Source organism: Oncorhynchus gorbuscha, linkage group LG03, assembly GCF_021184085.1.
Source record: "Oncorhynchus gorbuscha isolate QuinsamMale2020 ecotype Even-year linkage group LG03, OgorEven_v1.0, whole genome shotgun sequence".
NCBI lineage: Eukaryota > Metazoa > Chordata > Actinopteri > Salmoniformes > Salmonidae > Oncorhynchus > Oncorhynchus gorbuscha.
Window position 1 is genome coordinate 58,767,394 of NC_060175.1, and position 17,239 is coordinate 58,784,632.

The window sequence follows — 17,239 nt, forward strand, 5'->3', positions numbered from 1 at the left end:
GCAATCTTGTCCCTGACATCCTTGGAGAGCTCTTTGGTCTTGGCCATGGTGGAGAGTTTGGAATCTGATTGATTGCTTCTGTGGACAGGTGTCTTTTATACAGGTAACAAACTGATATTAGGAGCACTCCCTTTAAGAATGTGCTCCTAATCTCAGCTCATTACCTGTAGAAAAGACACCTGGGAGACAGAAATCTTTCTGATTGAGAGGGGGTCAAATACTTATTTCCTTCATTAAAATGCAAATCAATTTATAACATTTTTGACATGCGTTTTTCTGGATTTTGTTGTTATTCTGTCTCTCACTGTTCAAATAAACCTACCATTAAAATTATAGACGGATCATTTCTCTGTCAGTGGGCAAACGTACAAAATCAGCAGGGGATCAAATACTTTTTTTCCCCTCACTGTATGAGTTTGACAAGACATACAAAATAACATATTAATGCAAATATGATATAGAGGGAAATATGTCAACTAACAGTGCGGACACAGATGCTTTAGTGTGTCTTAAACTCTCTTTCTGTTTTGGTGACCGGACAAAATAAACCATGTTTTTCAATGGCTGTAAAGTGTACGTGGGTTTTTCTTATTCAACAAATGATTAGATGGGCTGTAAGGTTGATCACATCTATACAGTACATCCATCTGTCTGCTGATAACACTATTACCTAGATGCTTTCTATCAGCAAAAAGACTATCACTCACTTTTGACATTCAGTACAGCATTCAGTAGCCATAAGAGAGATGATAGACCTGAGTGTATTTTTTTTCCCGTGTTTTCTATGTAGTAAAGAAAACTGGTGGTAATGGTTTACAGTGGGTAGTTCGGTATCTATGTCCCATATCGATACACTAACAGTTTCTGTACATGGTATCCCATTGTGATCCTTACAAAGGAGGAGACGGCGTCGCTAGCTGTCATTCTGCATGATCCACTTGATCCAGCTGATGTACTTCCTGACCTTGGTGTAAACGCCAGGGAAGTAGGGGTTGGCACAGCTGATGCCCCAGGACACGATGCCCTCAAAGTGCCCATTACAGATCAGAGGGCCGCCTGAGTCACCCTGATGGAATTGATGTGCTTTAATATCCGCATCAAGAAATTTGCTTGCCATACAGATATACTTGGCATAAGCACATCACAACATATGTCCAGACCTGGGTTCAAATACATGTGTTTTTTTATATAATTATTTATGGTCACACTTTATTTGGATAGTCTGGATTTTTGTCTGTAGATGCTCTACAGATGGTCATACTATCTGTTGATAAGCAACTGCTTGCTAAGGTTAGGGTTAGCTTTAGAATAAGGGTTAAGGTTCAGGCGAGGGTTTACATGAGTGCACAGTTTGAGTAATTAAGGTGTCAGACAGTGACACATTCAATAATACTTTGCACACTTAGCTGCGTCTAGCTGGTCAAGGGTGTAACCATTAGTCATCTCATAGTCAACATAGCTACTAAAACTAACACGTTAGTAAACCCTCTACAGTCAGAAAGCAGTTTAGCAGTTACTCTGGCGCGTCCCAGTGGCAAAAAATGGATTAAACCAAAAGCTGACTCAGAAGAGTTCCAGTGTTGTATAGCCAGCTAGTTAACATAGCATCCCTCTCTGTTTAAGCTCTCTGAGTAGGCTAAACTAGCTAGCTGCATTGATGCTAGCTAAGTGAAGGTGGAAAACAAATATACTACGAAATATAGCTAGCATTCTTTCTATCTTGCTTCTCCTTAATTTTGGAAGGAATTAACTTGTTCAAACCTGTTCAACTATTGTCTTTCTCTTTGATTCAACTAAACTCAGCAAAAACAGAAATGTCCTCACTGTCAACTGTTTATTTTCAGCAAACTTAACATGTGTAAATATTTGTAGGAACATAAGATTCAGCAACTGAGATATAAACCAAACAATTTCCACAGACATGTGACTAACAGAGATGGAATAATGTGTCCCTGAACAAAGAGTGGGTCAAAATCAAAAGTAACAGTTCTTGCTGTGAGATATTACCCCACTCTTCCACCAAGACACCTGCGAGTTCCCGGGGGTATTTCCGGGGGTAATGGCCCTAGCCCTCACCCTCCGATCCAACAGGTCCCAGACCAGCTCAATACGATTGAGATCCGTGCTCTTCGCTGGCCATGGCAGAACACTGACATTCCTGTCTTGCAGGAAATCACGTACAGAACGAGCAGTATTGCTGGTGGCATTGTCATGCTGGAGGGTCATGTCAGGATGACCCTGCAGGAAGGGTACTACATGAGGTAGGGGGATATCTTAGCTGTAACGCACAGCGTTGAGATAGCCTGCAATGACGACAAGCTCAGTCCGATGATGCTGTGACACACTGCCCCAGACCATGACGGACCCTCCACCTCCAAATCGATCCTGTTCCAGAGTACAGGCCTCGGTACAACGCTCATTGCTTCGACGATAAATGCAATCCGACCATCACCCCTGGTGAGACAAAACTGTGACTCGTCAGAGAAGAACAGTTTTTGCCAGTCCTTTCTGGTTCAGCGACGGTGGGTTTGTGCCCATAGGCGATGTTGTTGCCGGTGTTGTCTGGTGAGGACCTGCCTTACAACAGGCCTACAAGCACTCAGTCCAGCATCTCTCAGCCTTTTGCGGACAGTCTGAGCACTGATCGAGGGATTGTGTGTTCCTGGTGTAACTCGGGCAGTTGTTGTTGTTGTCATCCTGTACCTGTCCCGCAGGTGTGCTGTTCGGATGTACCGATCCTGTGCAGGTGTTGTTACACGTGGTATGCCACTGCGAGGGCGATCAGCTGTCCGTCCTCTCTCCCTGTAGCGCTGTTTTAGGCGTCTCACAGTATGGACATTGCCATTTATTGCCCACATCTGCAGTCCTCATGCCTCCTTGCAGCATGCCTAAGGTACGTTCACGCAGATGAGCAGGGACCCTGGGCATCTTTATTTTGGTGTTTTTCAGTGTCAGTAGAAAGGCCTCTTTAGTGTCCTAAGTTTTCATAACTGTGACCTTAATTGCCTACCGTCTGTAAGCTGTGTCTTAACGACCGTTCCACAGGTACATGTTCATTAATTGTTTATGGTTCATAGTACAAGCATGGGAAACAGTGTTTAAACCCTTTACAATGATCTGTGAAGTTTTTTTTACAAATTATCTTTGAAAAACTGGGTACTGAAAAAGTTTATTTTATTGTTGAGTTTACTCACCACATTTTATGCAGTGCTAGCTAGCTGTAACTTATGCTTTCAGTACTACATTCATTCTCTGATCCTTTGATTGGGTGGACATGTCAGTTCATGCTGCAAGAGATCTGATGGGTTGGAGGATGTCCTCCGGAAGTTGTCATAATTATTGTGTAAATATGGAAGGGGGGTGAGAACCATGAGCCTCCTAGGTTTTCTATTAAAGTCAATGTACCCAGAGGAGGACAGACTGCTAGCTATCCTCCGGCTACACCATGGTACTACGCTACAGAGTGCTGCTAAGGCTGCTGTAGACCATTGCAAAACAGTGTGTTTTAATAAATGATTTATTTGGTCACGTGAAAATATTTACTATAGTTTTATCTTAAAGGGTAACTTTTGGATGTTTAAAAAAAATACTATTTTCAGTTACCTGTATTAATTTCATGAGAGTGTATTTGAGTATTTTCAAATACTTTCCAAGTGTATTTTCATATATATTCCAATATTCAACTACTTAATAATTGAAATACCTTATAGTATTTGAACCCAGGTCTGCATACGTCACGACATAAAGTACCTTACAGTCTGACATTCAGAGACAGGCTACACATTCCTGTCTCCATACTAGCATTATAATTAGAATGTACAGTATGCCGATACATTACTTAATTCTAAGAAGTATAGTAGTCTGTATTATGGACACTGAAATAGAGCCACAGATCTCTTCTCTCTCACCTGACATGAGTCCTTCCCTCCGAAGGGAGAGCCGGCACAGAGCATGTTGTCTGTGATCCTGAAGTAGTAGTAGTTCTGGCAGTTGGTGATAACGTCAACATCCACAGCTTGGAGCACGGGGGACAGGTAGTAGCTGAAGATATTGGTGACCCCCCAGCCGCTTACCGTACAGGTCATTCCCTGTTGTAAAGGGGGCATGTCCACTCTGGGCAGGATGGCGGGCTTGATGTTGGCGTTGAGATTCACGGGTCTCACCAGCTGATGGAGGGATAGAGAGGGAGAGAGAATTGATTCACTTGTTCACTTCTTAAGGATGACGCAGAATATAGTTCCCATGCAGGAACATCAATCAGCGGAAATTCAGAGCGCCACCTATAGTTTTTGATAAAACTCAAATTTCATTAAAACACACATTCAATGTAGTGAATTAAAGCTACACTCGTTGTGAATCTATCCACCAAGTCAGATTTGTAAAATGCTTTTCGGCGAAAGCATGAGAAGCTATTATCTGATAGCATGTACCCCCAAAATACTGCAACGTCACCTAACACGACAGATTTTGCGGTAGCCGGCGCTACCCAAAAAGCAGAAATAAAATATAAAACATTCATTACCTTTGACGAGCTTCTTTCTTGGCACTCCTAGATGTCCCATAAACATCACTATTGGGTCTTTTTTTAAATTAAATCGGTCCATATATAGCCTAGATATCGATCTATGAAGACTGTGTAATCAAGGAAAAAACTGAGTTTGATAATGCAACGTTATTTTTTTAAATTAAAAAAGTCGACAATAAACTTTCACAAAACACTTCGAAATACTTTTGTCATGCAACTTTAGGTATTAGTAAACGTTAATAATCTATCAAAATGATCACGGGGCGATGTATATTCAATAGCTCCACGTCCTGATATCATGTCCAAATATTTCTCAACCAAAACATCCGGTCGGAGACCGGAAGAAAAGCCCTGCCTTGTGTCCGTTTGACCAAGAAACAAATCAGAGACAAATGACAAGACTGTTGACATCGTGTGGAAGCTGTAGGTATTGCAACCTCGGGCCCCATTTAATGTGGTTTCTTTTCAACAATACATTCCAGTGGCGCATTGATATATTTTCCAGTTTTCAGTGAACAGATTTTCCTGCGCTTTTCGATGAAACGCACGTTCTGTTATAGTCACAGCCGTGATTTAACCAGTTTTAGAAACGTCTGAGTGTTTTCTATCCACACATACTAATCATATGCATATACTATATTCCTGGCATGAGTAGCAGGGTGCTGAAATGTTGCGCGATTTTTAACAAAAAGCTGCGAAAATGCGCATGATCCATAACAGGTTTTAATTTATCCATCAATTAATCAGACCAATAGATAATATACAGAGAGGGAGTACAGGGAAACCAAAGCTACTGTCCATCGTATCATCTTACTTTGAGCAGCATGATGTCGTTGTCGAATGTCCTGTAGTTATACATGTAGTAGACCAGCACATTGGAGACGTTGAACTCCTGCTCAAGGCCTTCCACTCTGGATAGACTGTGCTCACTCAGTACCACTTTGATCAGGTATGCCCTGTGGATCGAGAGAAGCGGAAGTTAGGACTCCAATCTGGAAACTAGCATGAATCATTCCACTTAATTCTAAAAAAAACACTCTGTAAGATGTCCTGCTGTTCAATGGTCATTTCAATAAATAGTATATCTATTGATTCTTGAAGAATATACATTAGAAATGCCCTACTCTATCCCATCATAACCCCAAATCTAGTGGGTGTAGTACAAGAGGTTGTCTCACTTGCCAGAGGACTCTAACCCCGTCCCCAGGCTCAATTGTTACCGCATAGGTTCGGAGTCGGAGAGAGAGCCAGCTGGTGGACCAGATTAGCCAGACTCACAGAGCTCCAGACACAGTGGCTGTGGGAAGCTACTGTCCATCAAAGAAACTGCACAAGGTGAAATAGAAGTTAAATTACTCACGGTCTCCAGCAGTGGGCAGCAGACACCACCCACTGAGGGTGTATGAGGGTCCCTCCACAGTAGTGTAATTTGTTGTACTGGATGGAGGCTTGGTAGGTTATAGAGTAGGGTGTTACCTCCAGACCCCCAATGATCCTCTGGCCCAGTACTCCTAAAAGGAGAGGGGGAGGGATGGTGGAGGAGGGGCAAAGGAAAGGGGGCAAGAGTGAGTGGTGGGGAGGGGGGTAGTGAGGGAGGGGTAGGTGGTCGGAAGGAGAGGTGGGGGGAGGGAGGAAGAGAGGATAGGGGGTGAGGAGGGAAGAGAGGTGGAGTGAGAGTGGGAGATGAAGGACGGTAGGAGGGGAGAGAGAGGAGGTTCTTATAGGTAAGATTAACATCTCCCGAATAATTTCTATGCCCAGTATCATACATTGGTTCTATACCTCTGATTGTGAGGATGACCAGTAGGATCAGTGATACATGACATGATTCTGCCATGGTTATCTGGTCTGATCTGGCTTGTCTGGTCTATTTGGACTGGATTGGTCGGTTCTAAAGCAGACAGAAAAGCACACTGGGAAATATTTTACTCCATTTTTTTACTGCCATTAAACATTCAGGAACATGCCACATTAAAGACTATATATTTCTAAATGTACCACTAATGTAGACATAACATATTTGTGCAATTCGGTAGCACGTAATAAAAACTCCACGTATTAAAGCATTTATATTTGGTTAGTAAATAGTTTATTTATTTATGGACCATTTAATTGTAAACGTTAGTAACCTTGTTCACACATTTATAGTATAAACAGCTTTTAAAGTATTTAATAATGATTCACAAGTTCATTCATAAGATGTTTAATATAGGTCCTTATAAAACATTTGCTAATCATTAGTAAAGTACTTTTGGGTAGCCTCATCTAAAGTGTGGGCTATTTATACTTTGGTCACTTTGGTCACAAAATCATTTATAATGTAATTTCTTACAAAAAGATGGACATTCCATTGCTAAACATTCCAGCAGTACTTTATGCTCCTAGAACATATCAATGGTTAAACAATAAGCACACAATACAGAGGATGTTTCAAGAAAATATATTGAACTTTTTTTTTCTCCAAAATAGTCACGCGGTTGTAATAGTGGGATGTGTAACTTCAGACACCCTCTTTGTTGAGTAAAATAGCGGGCTTTTTTGTCCGAAAAGGCAAACATAAGCAGTCACTCTTTAGAGCAGTGTAATCTTGGTTAACCCAGAACTAAAATTGTGTGTAAAAGTTCAGAGTCCATAAGTGAAATCATAGTTTATCAAACTACCAATTACTTCACACTAGAAGAAGTTAAGATACACCAAAGCGACTCTTAAGAAAAATATAGTTAGAGCTACATAAAAAAAGTAGTACACTACATCCTAGATACTTCGGGAAAAATTCAGTGGAGGCTGCTGAAGGGAGGACGGCTCGTAGTAATGACTGGAACTGAGCAAACAGAATGGCATCAAAACACATGTAAACCATGTGTTTGATGTATTTGATACCATTCCACCTATTCTGCTCTAGTCATTACCACAAGCCAGTCCTCCCCAATTAAGGTGCCACCCACCTCCTCCTTCTCTGCAGATGACTTCGTCAACCATTTTGAAAAGAAGGTCGACGACATCCGATCCTCGTTTGCTAAGTCTAACGACACCGCTGGTTCTGCTCACACTGCCCTACCCTGTGCTCTGACCTCTTTCTCCCCTCTCTCTCCAGATGAAATCTCGCGTCTTGTGACGGCCGGCCGCCCAACAACCTGCCCGCTCGACCCTATCCCCTCCTCTCTTCTCCAGACCATTTCCGGAGACCTTCTCCCTTACCTCACCTCGCTCATCAACTTATCCCTGACCGCTGGCTACGTCCCTTCCGTCTTCAAGAGAGCGAGAGTTGCACCCCTTCTGAAAAAACCTACACTCGATCCCTCCGATGTCAACAACTACAGACCAGTATCCCTTCTTTCTTTTCTCTCCAAAACTCTTGAACGTGCCGTCCTTGGTCAGCTCTCCCGCTATCTCTCTCAGAATGACCTTCTTGATCCAAATCAGTCAGGTTTCAAGACTAGTCATTCAACTGAGACTGCTCTTCTCTGTATCACGGAGGCGCTCCGCACCGCTAAAGCTAACTCTCTCTCCTCTGCTCTCATCCTTCTAGACCTATCGGCTGCCTTCGATACTGTGAACCATCAGATCCTCCTCTCCACCCTCTCCGAGTTGGGCATCTCCGGCGCGGCCCACGCTTGGATTGCGTCCTACCTGACAGGTCGCTCCTACCAGATGGCGTGGCGAGAATCTGTCTCCTCACCACGCGCTCTCACCACTGGTGTCCCCCAGGGCTCTGTTCTAGGCCCTCTCCTATTCTCGCTATACACCAAGTCACTTGGCTCTGTCATAACCTCACATGGTCTCTCCTATCATTGCTATGCAGACGACACACAATTAATCTTCTCCTTTCCCACTTCTGATGACCAGGTGGCGAATTGCATCTCTGCATGTCTGGCAGACATATCAGTGTGGATGACGGATCACCACCTCAAGCTGAACTTCGGCAAGACTGAGCTGCTCTTCCTCCCGGGGAAGGACTGCCCGTTCCATGATCTCGCCATCACGGTTGACAACTCCATTGTGTCCTCCTCCCAGAGCTCTAAGAACCTTGGCGTGATCCTGGACAACACCCTGTCGTTCTCAACTAACATCAAGGCGGTGGTCCGTTCCTGTAGGTTCATGCTCTACAACATCCGCAGAGTACGACCCTGCCTCACACAGGAAGCGGCGCAGGTCCTAATCCAGGCACTTGTCATCTCCCGTCTGGATTACTGCAACTCGCTGTTGGCTGGGCTCCCTGCCTGTGCCATTAAACCCCTACAACTCATCCAGAACGCTGCAGCCCGTCTAGTGTTCAACCTTCCCAAGTTCTCTCACGTCACCCCGCTCCTCCGCTCTCTCCACTGGCTTCCAGTTTAAGCTCGCATCCGCTACAAGATCATGGTGCTTGCCTACGGAGCTGTGAGGGGAACGGCACCTCAGTACCTCCAGGCTCTGATCAGGCCCTACACCCAAATAAAGGCACTGCGTTCATCCACCTCTGGCCTGCTCGCCTCCCTACCACTGAGGAAGTACAGTTCCCGTTCAGCCCAGTCAAAACTGTTCGCTGCTCTGGCTCCCCAATGGTGGAACACACTCCCTCACGACGCCAGGACAGCGGAGTCAATCACCACCTTCCGGAGACACCTGAAACCCCACCTCTTTAAGGAATACCTAGGATAGGATAAAGTAATCCTTCTCACCCCCCCCCCCCCTCCCCCCTTAAAATATTTAGATGCACTATTGTAAAGTGGTTGTTCCACTGGATGTCATAAGGTGAATGCTCTGGATAAGAGCGTCTGCTAAATGACTTAAATGTAAATGTAAATGTAAATGTAAATGTAAAAATGCATCATATCTTAGTCAGAAATGTCAGACTGCATATTGAATGAACAGATCACTCTGGAGTCAGATGTTAAGAGAATGTGTCTATTAAACACAAAAACTATGTTCCAGTGAGGATTAGGCATGCTGAAAAAGAGAAATGCCGAAAAAGAAAGGAAATTCTTGCCTATTTCACCCTTCTCTTGTGTAGTTCCAGTAGTTAGCTTCCCCGCTACATAGCAACAAAAACAACTATTAACTACTGAAAACACTACCAAGATTTGAATTAAGTTCAACTACCACTAAGCTTCTGCAAAATAAAGTTTAATTGCTAGTTGAACAACATGTTGTTCACTACTTCCCAACACTGGTTGGGAGTTGGCGTCTCCACCCTCGCAAAAGGGAACTCTGTCAAAGCCGCCCCCCACTTTCGCTAATTTCACCACACATGCGAAGCACCTCCCTCGCCAATTAATATATCCAATTAATCAGTGATGATAAACCTAGGTTTGGGGTTAATGAAGAGATGGCTGGAAGTAGGTTACGTGTTTTCAGATGAAGCTAGCAGTAGTGGCAGATATGTGGGGCATCGAGGAAGATAGACTTCAAGCCCAAACAGAATGAGCTCTTCTCCAGTAGCTCTGGAGGTGAATTAGAAGAGAATGAGGATGAAGTACTTGAGGTGCTGTGAAGAATCTGGTCCGGCAGGATTTTTTTTTTTTCAAGTGGACCCATACGTGGTTTCAGGTTGAGTGAAAAAGGATTTGGGCACTGTTGAATCGGTGAAGGTAACCCGAAGTGGACTGTTTCTTCCACCCAGAGGAAGCAGGCGCTCTGCGCCATGTAAATTGTGAAAATACCTGTTACTTACTTTGCTTTCAGCAAAAGGGCGCTATTGGAAGGAGTGATTTACTGGGGTGTGGGTGGAGGTTGAGCAAATCAAGTTGAAGATTCTCGGTGTCAGTGACGCCTGCCATTTGGTGGGATGCAGGCCCGGTGGCAGAGTGGTTGATGAAATATTAGTGTTCATTGCCATGGCTATGAACTGTACCACCGAAATGGAACATAAATCACAGGAAATAGGTGTGGTGGTGGCGGCAGCTGTGAGAGGTACTTGGGATTACGAGATTTTACTGCAGAGGAGTTACAAGGAGTGTTGAATTGTAGTATCCCGTCCTCCCAGGCTGTTGGATCAGAAAGGGTCAAAGTAGTGGAATGAGGTGGTGGGTTTTATTTAGTTTATTTAATATCAAATCAAATTATTTATATAGCCCTTCGTACATCAGCTGATATTTTTTTAAACATTTTTTATTTTACCTTTATTTAACCAGGCAAGTCAGTTAAGAACATATTCTTATTTTCAATGACGGCCTGGGAACAGTGGGTTAACTGCCTGTTCAGGGGCAGAACGACATATTTGTACCTTGTCGTGAAAGGTTAGTTGGCAGGGTAATTGTTTTTCCATTTATTTGTTTTTTTGTATCACAAAGTGTAATAGATTTACACTCCAGTCCAGTTGGTGGCATTAATGCAAATTTTGGTTGCCAACCTGCATTTAAAACAAAGCAGAATACGAGGAGAATATGCACAATCTGTCCACAAGACATTAAGAGCAGTCCATATACTGCTTTCCTGGTATGTTTAAAGAGCTTGTACCTTTATAAAGGTCCAGTAAATGTGCTGCCAAACAAAGCCACGTGTGAAAATAGTCTGTGGTTAAAGGACTGAAGCCCTGGAAGCGTCTAAATGTTACTACCCATGTAACATTTCTATGATCTGTTTTGTGTCGGCTACATCTTCCTTTTTTTATGATCAGTTTGCCTTCGAGGTTCACAACATCATCATGACTATTCTGAGACCTTAACGAGCATCAGGTGCTGCTGGAATGTCTACCTTTCTTTTGTGAGAAATGACACCCGGGTCGCTCAAAACATTTCTGAAGCATAAATAGCCCACACTTTAGATGAGGCCATGCAACACGACTTAGTCACTTGTTCATAAGGACCTATATTAAACATATTATGAATGGAGTAATGAGCAATAAAGTATTTACATTATAAATGGTTTATTACATGGAGTTATTACAGTGTGCTACCTGCAATTCTCATATCCATAAAACCATACGACCACATCCATAAAGTATCACATTTTGGAGATAATAGAACATTCTGGGCATGCTCAGACTCCGTGCATCTAGAAAATACAGTAATTGGGATCCATCTGTGGTGCATTCAATATTATATCAATAATGTGTTCAGTATTCTACAATTCTGTAAGATTTCACCCAAGACCAAACAACAGAAGTTACATTGTCTTCAAGCCTACTCACCTTTACGAGATTAAGCCAAGCACTGCAGACAGGTTCATGCACACTCCTCTCACACCCCAGACACAACACCTGAAAAACCTCCACCGCCTTTTATATTGTAACCACACCTGCTCCCCCCTATTGTTAGTGCTTTTGTCCACCTTACACCACATCTACCTACCTTACACCGTATCTATCTACCTGTCCTGTTCATCGGGCCACACCGTAGCAAAATGTTTTGCAACGATAAACAAACGTTTTTGTTTCCTATTAGACAAGTGCAGGTAGGTCCTCCCTGTTTCACTCTATTTTCTCCCGTTCGGTGCCTGATGAAAATGCCCCTGGGAGACTGAGATGGTTATGTGACAGGCACAAAACGGAGACTGACCTAGTACATCACAAAGACAGCCATATTCTCCTTTTATTATTCCTCCCTGTCCTTTCTAGGAACTCACCTTTGATTGTTTGTGTTCTGTCATTCATTGTCTGCTATTAGTGAGGAGAAAAATAGATTCTTTAGAGAGGTGGAACTGAATACGGCGCCTCAGTCTCCAGGCTTGTTTGATTATTGTGTTGTTTGGTCGGATGTATGTGTGTCAGTGTGAGAGAGAGGAGGGGAAAAGGACAGTGGCATTATTGGGTTAATTGATTGCTGTTATCACATTTGCACGCCCCTCCTTTTGATCCAAGGAGGAGGTTGAGTTGTCACAAATCTGGAAAGACGTGGAGAGGGACCACAATACAAACTAGCTGGCTGTGTGCAAGCCGTGTCATGTCCCAAGTGTCTTCCTTACAGTGAAGGTGAAAGGTGACAGTGTGTCCCCCTCTCCTCAGAGAACTTCGCTACAGGCAAAAACAGGGTGTGTGTATGTGTCACGTGCTACCCTCCCCTGTTTTTCCCCCAATCGGAAACGAGACCCCTTTTTTTGTGTGTTTATTACTTATTTTGAGTTTTCAGTGATCTTTTATTATGTCTACCTTATTCTGATTTGCATGAATTTCTATGGTGTGCTGTGCCTCTCCCTCCTTTTGTGTTTCCTAATCGATTTTTTGTAGACTCCTTCGTCTGGGCTTGAAGACGGGAGTTTGCCCAGGTCTGCCTGAGAATCTTAAAATGGAGCATCCAGTTCACTATTGGCCTGAGAAGCTGAACTAGCGAGCGATCATGGCGGAAGTTGATGTCGAGGGCGAAATGAGTCTCGTGTGTGTCGGACCAAGGATACGTTTGGATAAGGATGTTTACCAGGGAGATCTGTTTGGAGGTGAATCTTGTGTTGGGAAAAGTGGGATCAATCAGAGTGACCAAGAGTGGACTTGAGTTGATTCAATTGTGTGTCTGAGGGAAAGAGGGAGAAGGCAGTGGGCATCACGAGAATGGTGTCATCCAATGTATCGTGTTTCCAACTCTGGACTAAGGCACCTGCTAAGGGAGTCACCTGTGGGTTGTTGGTGGAAATGAAGAAGGGATTTCCTGTGACGAGAGTCCCAGGTGTGGTTAGTGCCCGTCGCATGACCCGCATGGAGAAAAATAAGAAAGTTTGTCTGGGCTATTTAAAAAAAATATATATACAGTGAACACCACCCTATGCATGTAAAGATAGGATATATGAGGTACTAAGTACGAGGAATAATCCCCAAACCACTGCAATGCAAAAAAACTGTAAAGAATTTGGCCATGTTTCAAATGTGTGCAGACGGAAGGCGTATACTGAAGATAAGAGTGAAGAGTGGCCGTGTTGTAATTGTAGTGGGGACCATGACCCAGTCTTTGTGGGAGTGCCCTGTAAGGATGACGGGGGTTGAGCTGGGGCAGCGCACAATTGGCCCAGCGTCGTTAGGGTTTGGCCGAGGTAGGCCGTCATTGTAAATAAGAATTTGTTCTTAACTGACTTGCCTAGTTAAATCAAATGAATAAAGGGGTGGCAAAAGTGAGGGCGGTCCATCGGATCTCTTATGCGGAGACAATTAACAGAGTTGAGGGAGCTAGTGACACGCGTGTTGAAGATAATGGTCAGGGATGCACCACAGCCTTTAGTGAATGTGTCAACCAAAAGAACAGGACAAGCTGTATGTAAAGAAAGTGGATTTTGTGGTGTTCATTGCAACTGCGATTAACTGCACGGCTCAAGTATCAAGGAAGTGCAACAAAATTGGTCATCGTTTTGGCTGCGGCAGAAAAGCATCTGGGGCTCTCAGGAATTCAGACCGGAAGATTTGCAATATTGGCCACGGAAGATGTGACGCCCTCCCAGGCTCCTGAGTCTGTGTAGGGATCATTCATGGAGTATTGTTTTAACCGAGGAAGTAGGGGAGCATTTTGATTAGTGTGTTTTCAGATAGTTAATTAGTATTTTTATCCTTATTTATCCTTATCCTATTTTACTCCTGCACAGTTGGGATGTCGTCCGCCATGAAACCCCAACGGAAAAGAAGACTCTTGGTCTGCTGCTGTAGGGATAACACCAACTCCGAACCCCTACTGCTGCTACTGTAGCCCCGTCCCCGAAGTCACTCATCAGCTGCATGCAAGGATTCCTTTGTGTTGTCTTAGGAACGCCTCATCTCACCACCCTCACTGTCTCGCCTCTGGGTAGCAGAGGTTCTGTTGTCATTGCATCCTGTAGGTCTGATATCTGATTAGAGGTTAACTTTAAAGTAATGCTATTGGTCAGCAACTCAGATTTTGAATATTCAGATATTATAAAGGGCCTCATTGTCTGTTTCTCTTTGTTCCTGACCTACTGAAATCAGATTACATCTCTCGCTCTCCCTTTCTGTCTCTCTCCTCCCCCTTGTAATGCTTGTTAATGCTTCATTTTACAAAGTAATTAAATACACTTTTTAGAATTCCACTCAGACATTTCTTGACCTTCCAACTTCCTGTAACTCAACTATAGTCTCTTGCATGTTGCTAAATCATCTTTATGGAGTTAGCCTATTAAAATGTTTATTTAATTGCATAGTCTTATTACGAGTTGCATGTGAGGTGTACATATCAAAGATTACCTCACCACACTACTGCCGCTACCGTCACTGGGACCACATCACAACCAGCCGACGATGACCTTGCAGCCAGAGGGGGACCAATCTGTAATTTTTTATCATAGGTACACTTCAACTGCGAGAGACGGAATCTAAAACAAAAGTCCAGAAAATCACATTGTATGATTAGGTAATTCATTTGCATCTTATTGTATGACATAAGTATTTGATACATCAGAAAAGTAGAACCTAATATTTGGTACAGAAACCTTGGTTTGCAATTACAGACATCATAGGTTTCCTGTAGTTCTCCAGATCCTTCAGGTTTCGGGGGTGTCGCTGGGCAATACGGACTTTCAGCTCCCTCCAAAGATTTTCTATTGGGTTCAGGTCTGGAGACTGGCTAGGCCACTCCAGGACCTTGAGATGCTTCTTACGGAGCCACTCCTTAGTTGCACTGGCTGTGTGTTTCGGGTTGTTGTCATGCTGGAAGACCCAGCCACGACCCATCTTCAATGCTCTTACTGAGGGAAGGAGGTTGTTGGCCAAGATCTCGCGATACATGGCCCCATCCATCCTCCCCTCAATACGGTGCAGTCGTCCTGTCCCCTTTGCAGAAAAGCATCCCCAAAGAATGATGTTTCCACCTCCATGCTTCATGTTTGGGATGGTGTTCTTGGGGTTGTACTCATCCTTCTTCTTCCTCCAAACACGGCGAGTGGAGTTTAAACCAAAAGGCTATTTTTTTTATCTCATCAGACCACATGACCTTCTCCCATTCCTCCTCTGGATCATCCAGATGGTCATTGGCAAACTTCAGACAGGCCTGGACATGCGCTGGCTTGAGCAGGGGGACCTTGCGTGCGCTGCAGGATTTTAATCCATGACTGCGTAGTGTGTTACTAATGGTTGTCTTTGAGACTGTGGTCCCACCTTTCTTCAGGTCATTGACCAGGTCCTGCCGTGTAGTTCTGGGCTGATCCCTCACCTTCCTCATGATCATTGATGCCCCAAGAGGTGAGATCTTGCATGGAGCCCCAGACTGAGGGTGATTGACCATCATCTTGAACTTCTTCCATTTTCTAATAATTGTGCCAACAGTTGTTGCCTTCTCACCAAGCTGCTTGCCTATTGTCCTGTAGCCCATCCCAGCCTTGTGTAGGTCTACAATTTAACCCTGATGTCCTTACACAGCTCTTTGGTCTTGGCCATTGTGGAGAGGTTGGAGTCCGTTTGATTGAGTGTGTGGACAGGTGTCTTTTATACAGGTAACGAGTTCAAACAGGTGCAGTTAATACAGGTAATGAGTGGAGAACAGGAGGGCTTCTTAAAGAAAAACTAACAGGTCTGTGAGAGCCGGAATTCTTATAATAATAATAATAATAATAATAGTTGGTAGGTGATCAAATACTTATGTCATGCAATAAAATGAAAATTAATTAATAAAAAATCATACAATGTGATTTTCTGGATTTTTGATTTAGATTCCGTCTCTCACAGTTGAAGTGTACCTATGATAAAAATTACAGACCTCTACATGCTTTGTAAGTAGGGAAACCTGCCAAATCGGCAGTGTATCAAATACTTGTTCTCAACACTGTAGTGCCTTCAGAAAGTATTCACACGCTGTGCACTGCTGCTCATGCTCCCAGGTGATATTTATAACAACATTTCGACACTTTTTTTATTTTATTATGCTAAGTAGATTTCCGTGGGGGCGCGGACATCGACCTAAGTGGGTTAACATGATTTAACATAAATGGCTATATCATCTCTGTACCCGACACATCTGTAAGGTCCCTCAGTCGAGCAGTGAATTTCAAACAGATTCAACCAGAAAGACCAGGGATGTTTTCCAGTGCCTCTCGAAGAAGGGTACATCCCTTTGAGCAGGGTGAAGTTAATAATTACTCTTTGGATGGTGTACCAATACACCCAGTCACTACAAAGATACATGCATCCTTCCTAACTCATTTGCCAGAGAGGAAGGAAACCACTCAGGGATTTCACCATGAGGCCAAGGGTGACTTTAAAAAGTTTAAACAGAGTTCAATGGATGTGATTGGAGAAAAATTAGGATGGATCAGCATTGTAGTTACTTCACAATACTAATGTAATTGACAGTGAAAATAATTAAGCCTGTACAGAATAAAAATCTTCCAAAATATGCATCCTGTTTATAACAAGGCACTAAAGTAATACTGCAATGAAATGGGGCTAAGCAGTTAACACTTTGTGGTCAGGACAAAAAGTTATGTTCAGGGCAAATCCAATACAACACATTACTGAGTACCGCTCTCCATACTTTCAAGCATAGATGACTGCATATGGGTATGCTTGTAATCGTTAAGGACTGGGGAGTTTTTCAGGATAAAAAAAATAAACGGAATGGAGCTAAGCACAGGCAAAACCCTAGAGGAAAACCTGGTTCAGTCTGCTTTCCACCAAACACTGGGAGATGAATTCACCATTCATAACCTAAAACACAAGGCCAAATGTACACTGGAGTTGCTTACTGTGTAAACAGTGAATGTTCCTGAGTGTCTGAGTTACAGTTTTGATTTAAATCTACTTGAAAATCTATGGCAAGATCTGGAAATGGTTGTCAAGCAGTAATCAACAACCGATTTGACAGAGCTGGA

General features: G+C 43.4%; 1 protein-coding gene across 1 annotated transcript; it reads right to left on the reverse strand.

Annotated features, from left to right (window-relative positions):
• Positions 1–913: 913 nt before the first annotated feature.
• LOC124017269 (trypsin-like) lies at positions 914–13,126 on the reverse strand. The gene is made up of 6 exons (XM_046332555.1): positions 13,052–13,126; positions 6,308–6,392; positions 5,886–6,036; positions 5,340–5,481; positions 3,909–4,166; positions 914–1,066 (listed from the first exon to the last, which is right to left on the reverse strand). The coding sequence occupies exons 1-6, from the start codon at positions 13,124–13,126 to the stop codon at positions 914–916; spliced, it is 864 nt and encodes a 287-aa protein (XP_046188511.1).
• Positions 13,127–17,239: the final 4,113 nt, after the last annotated feature.

Bases quoted from the DNA above. Each gene is read 5' to 3' on its own strand.
- LOC124017269 (XM_046332555.1), bottom strand. From the start codon at position 13,126: ATGCGACGGGCACTAACCACACCTGGGACTCTCGTCACAGGAAATCCC. The intron at 4,167-5,339 runs GTAAGATGATAC...TCCCTCCATCAG, and splicing joins ACGACATCATGCTGCTCAAA to CTGGTGAGACCCGTGAATCT. The intron at 1,067-3,908 runs GTGAGAGAGAAG...CAATTCCATCAG, and splicing joins GAGGGAAGGACTCATGTCAG to GGTGACTCAGGCGGCCCTCT.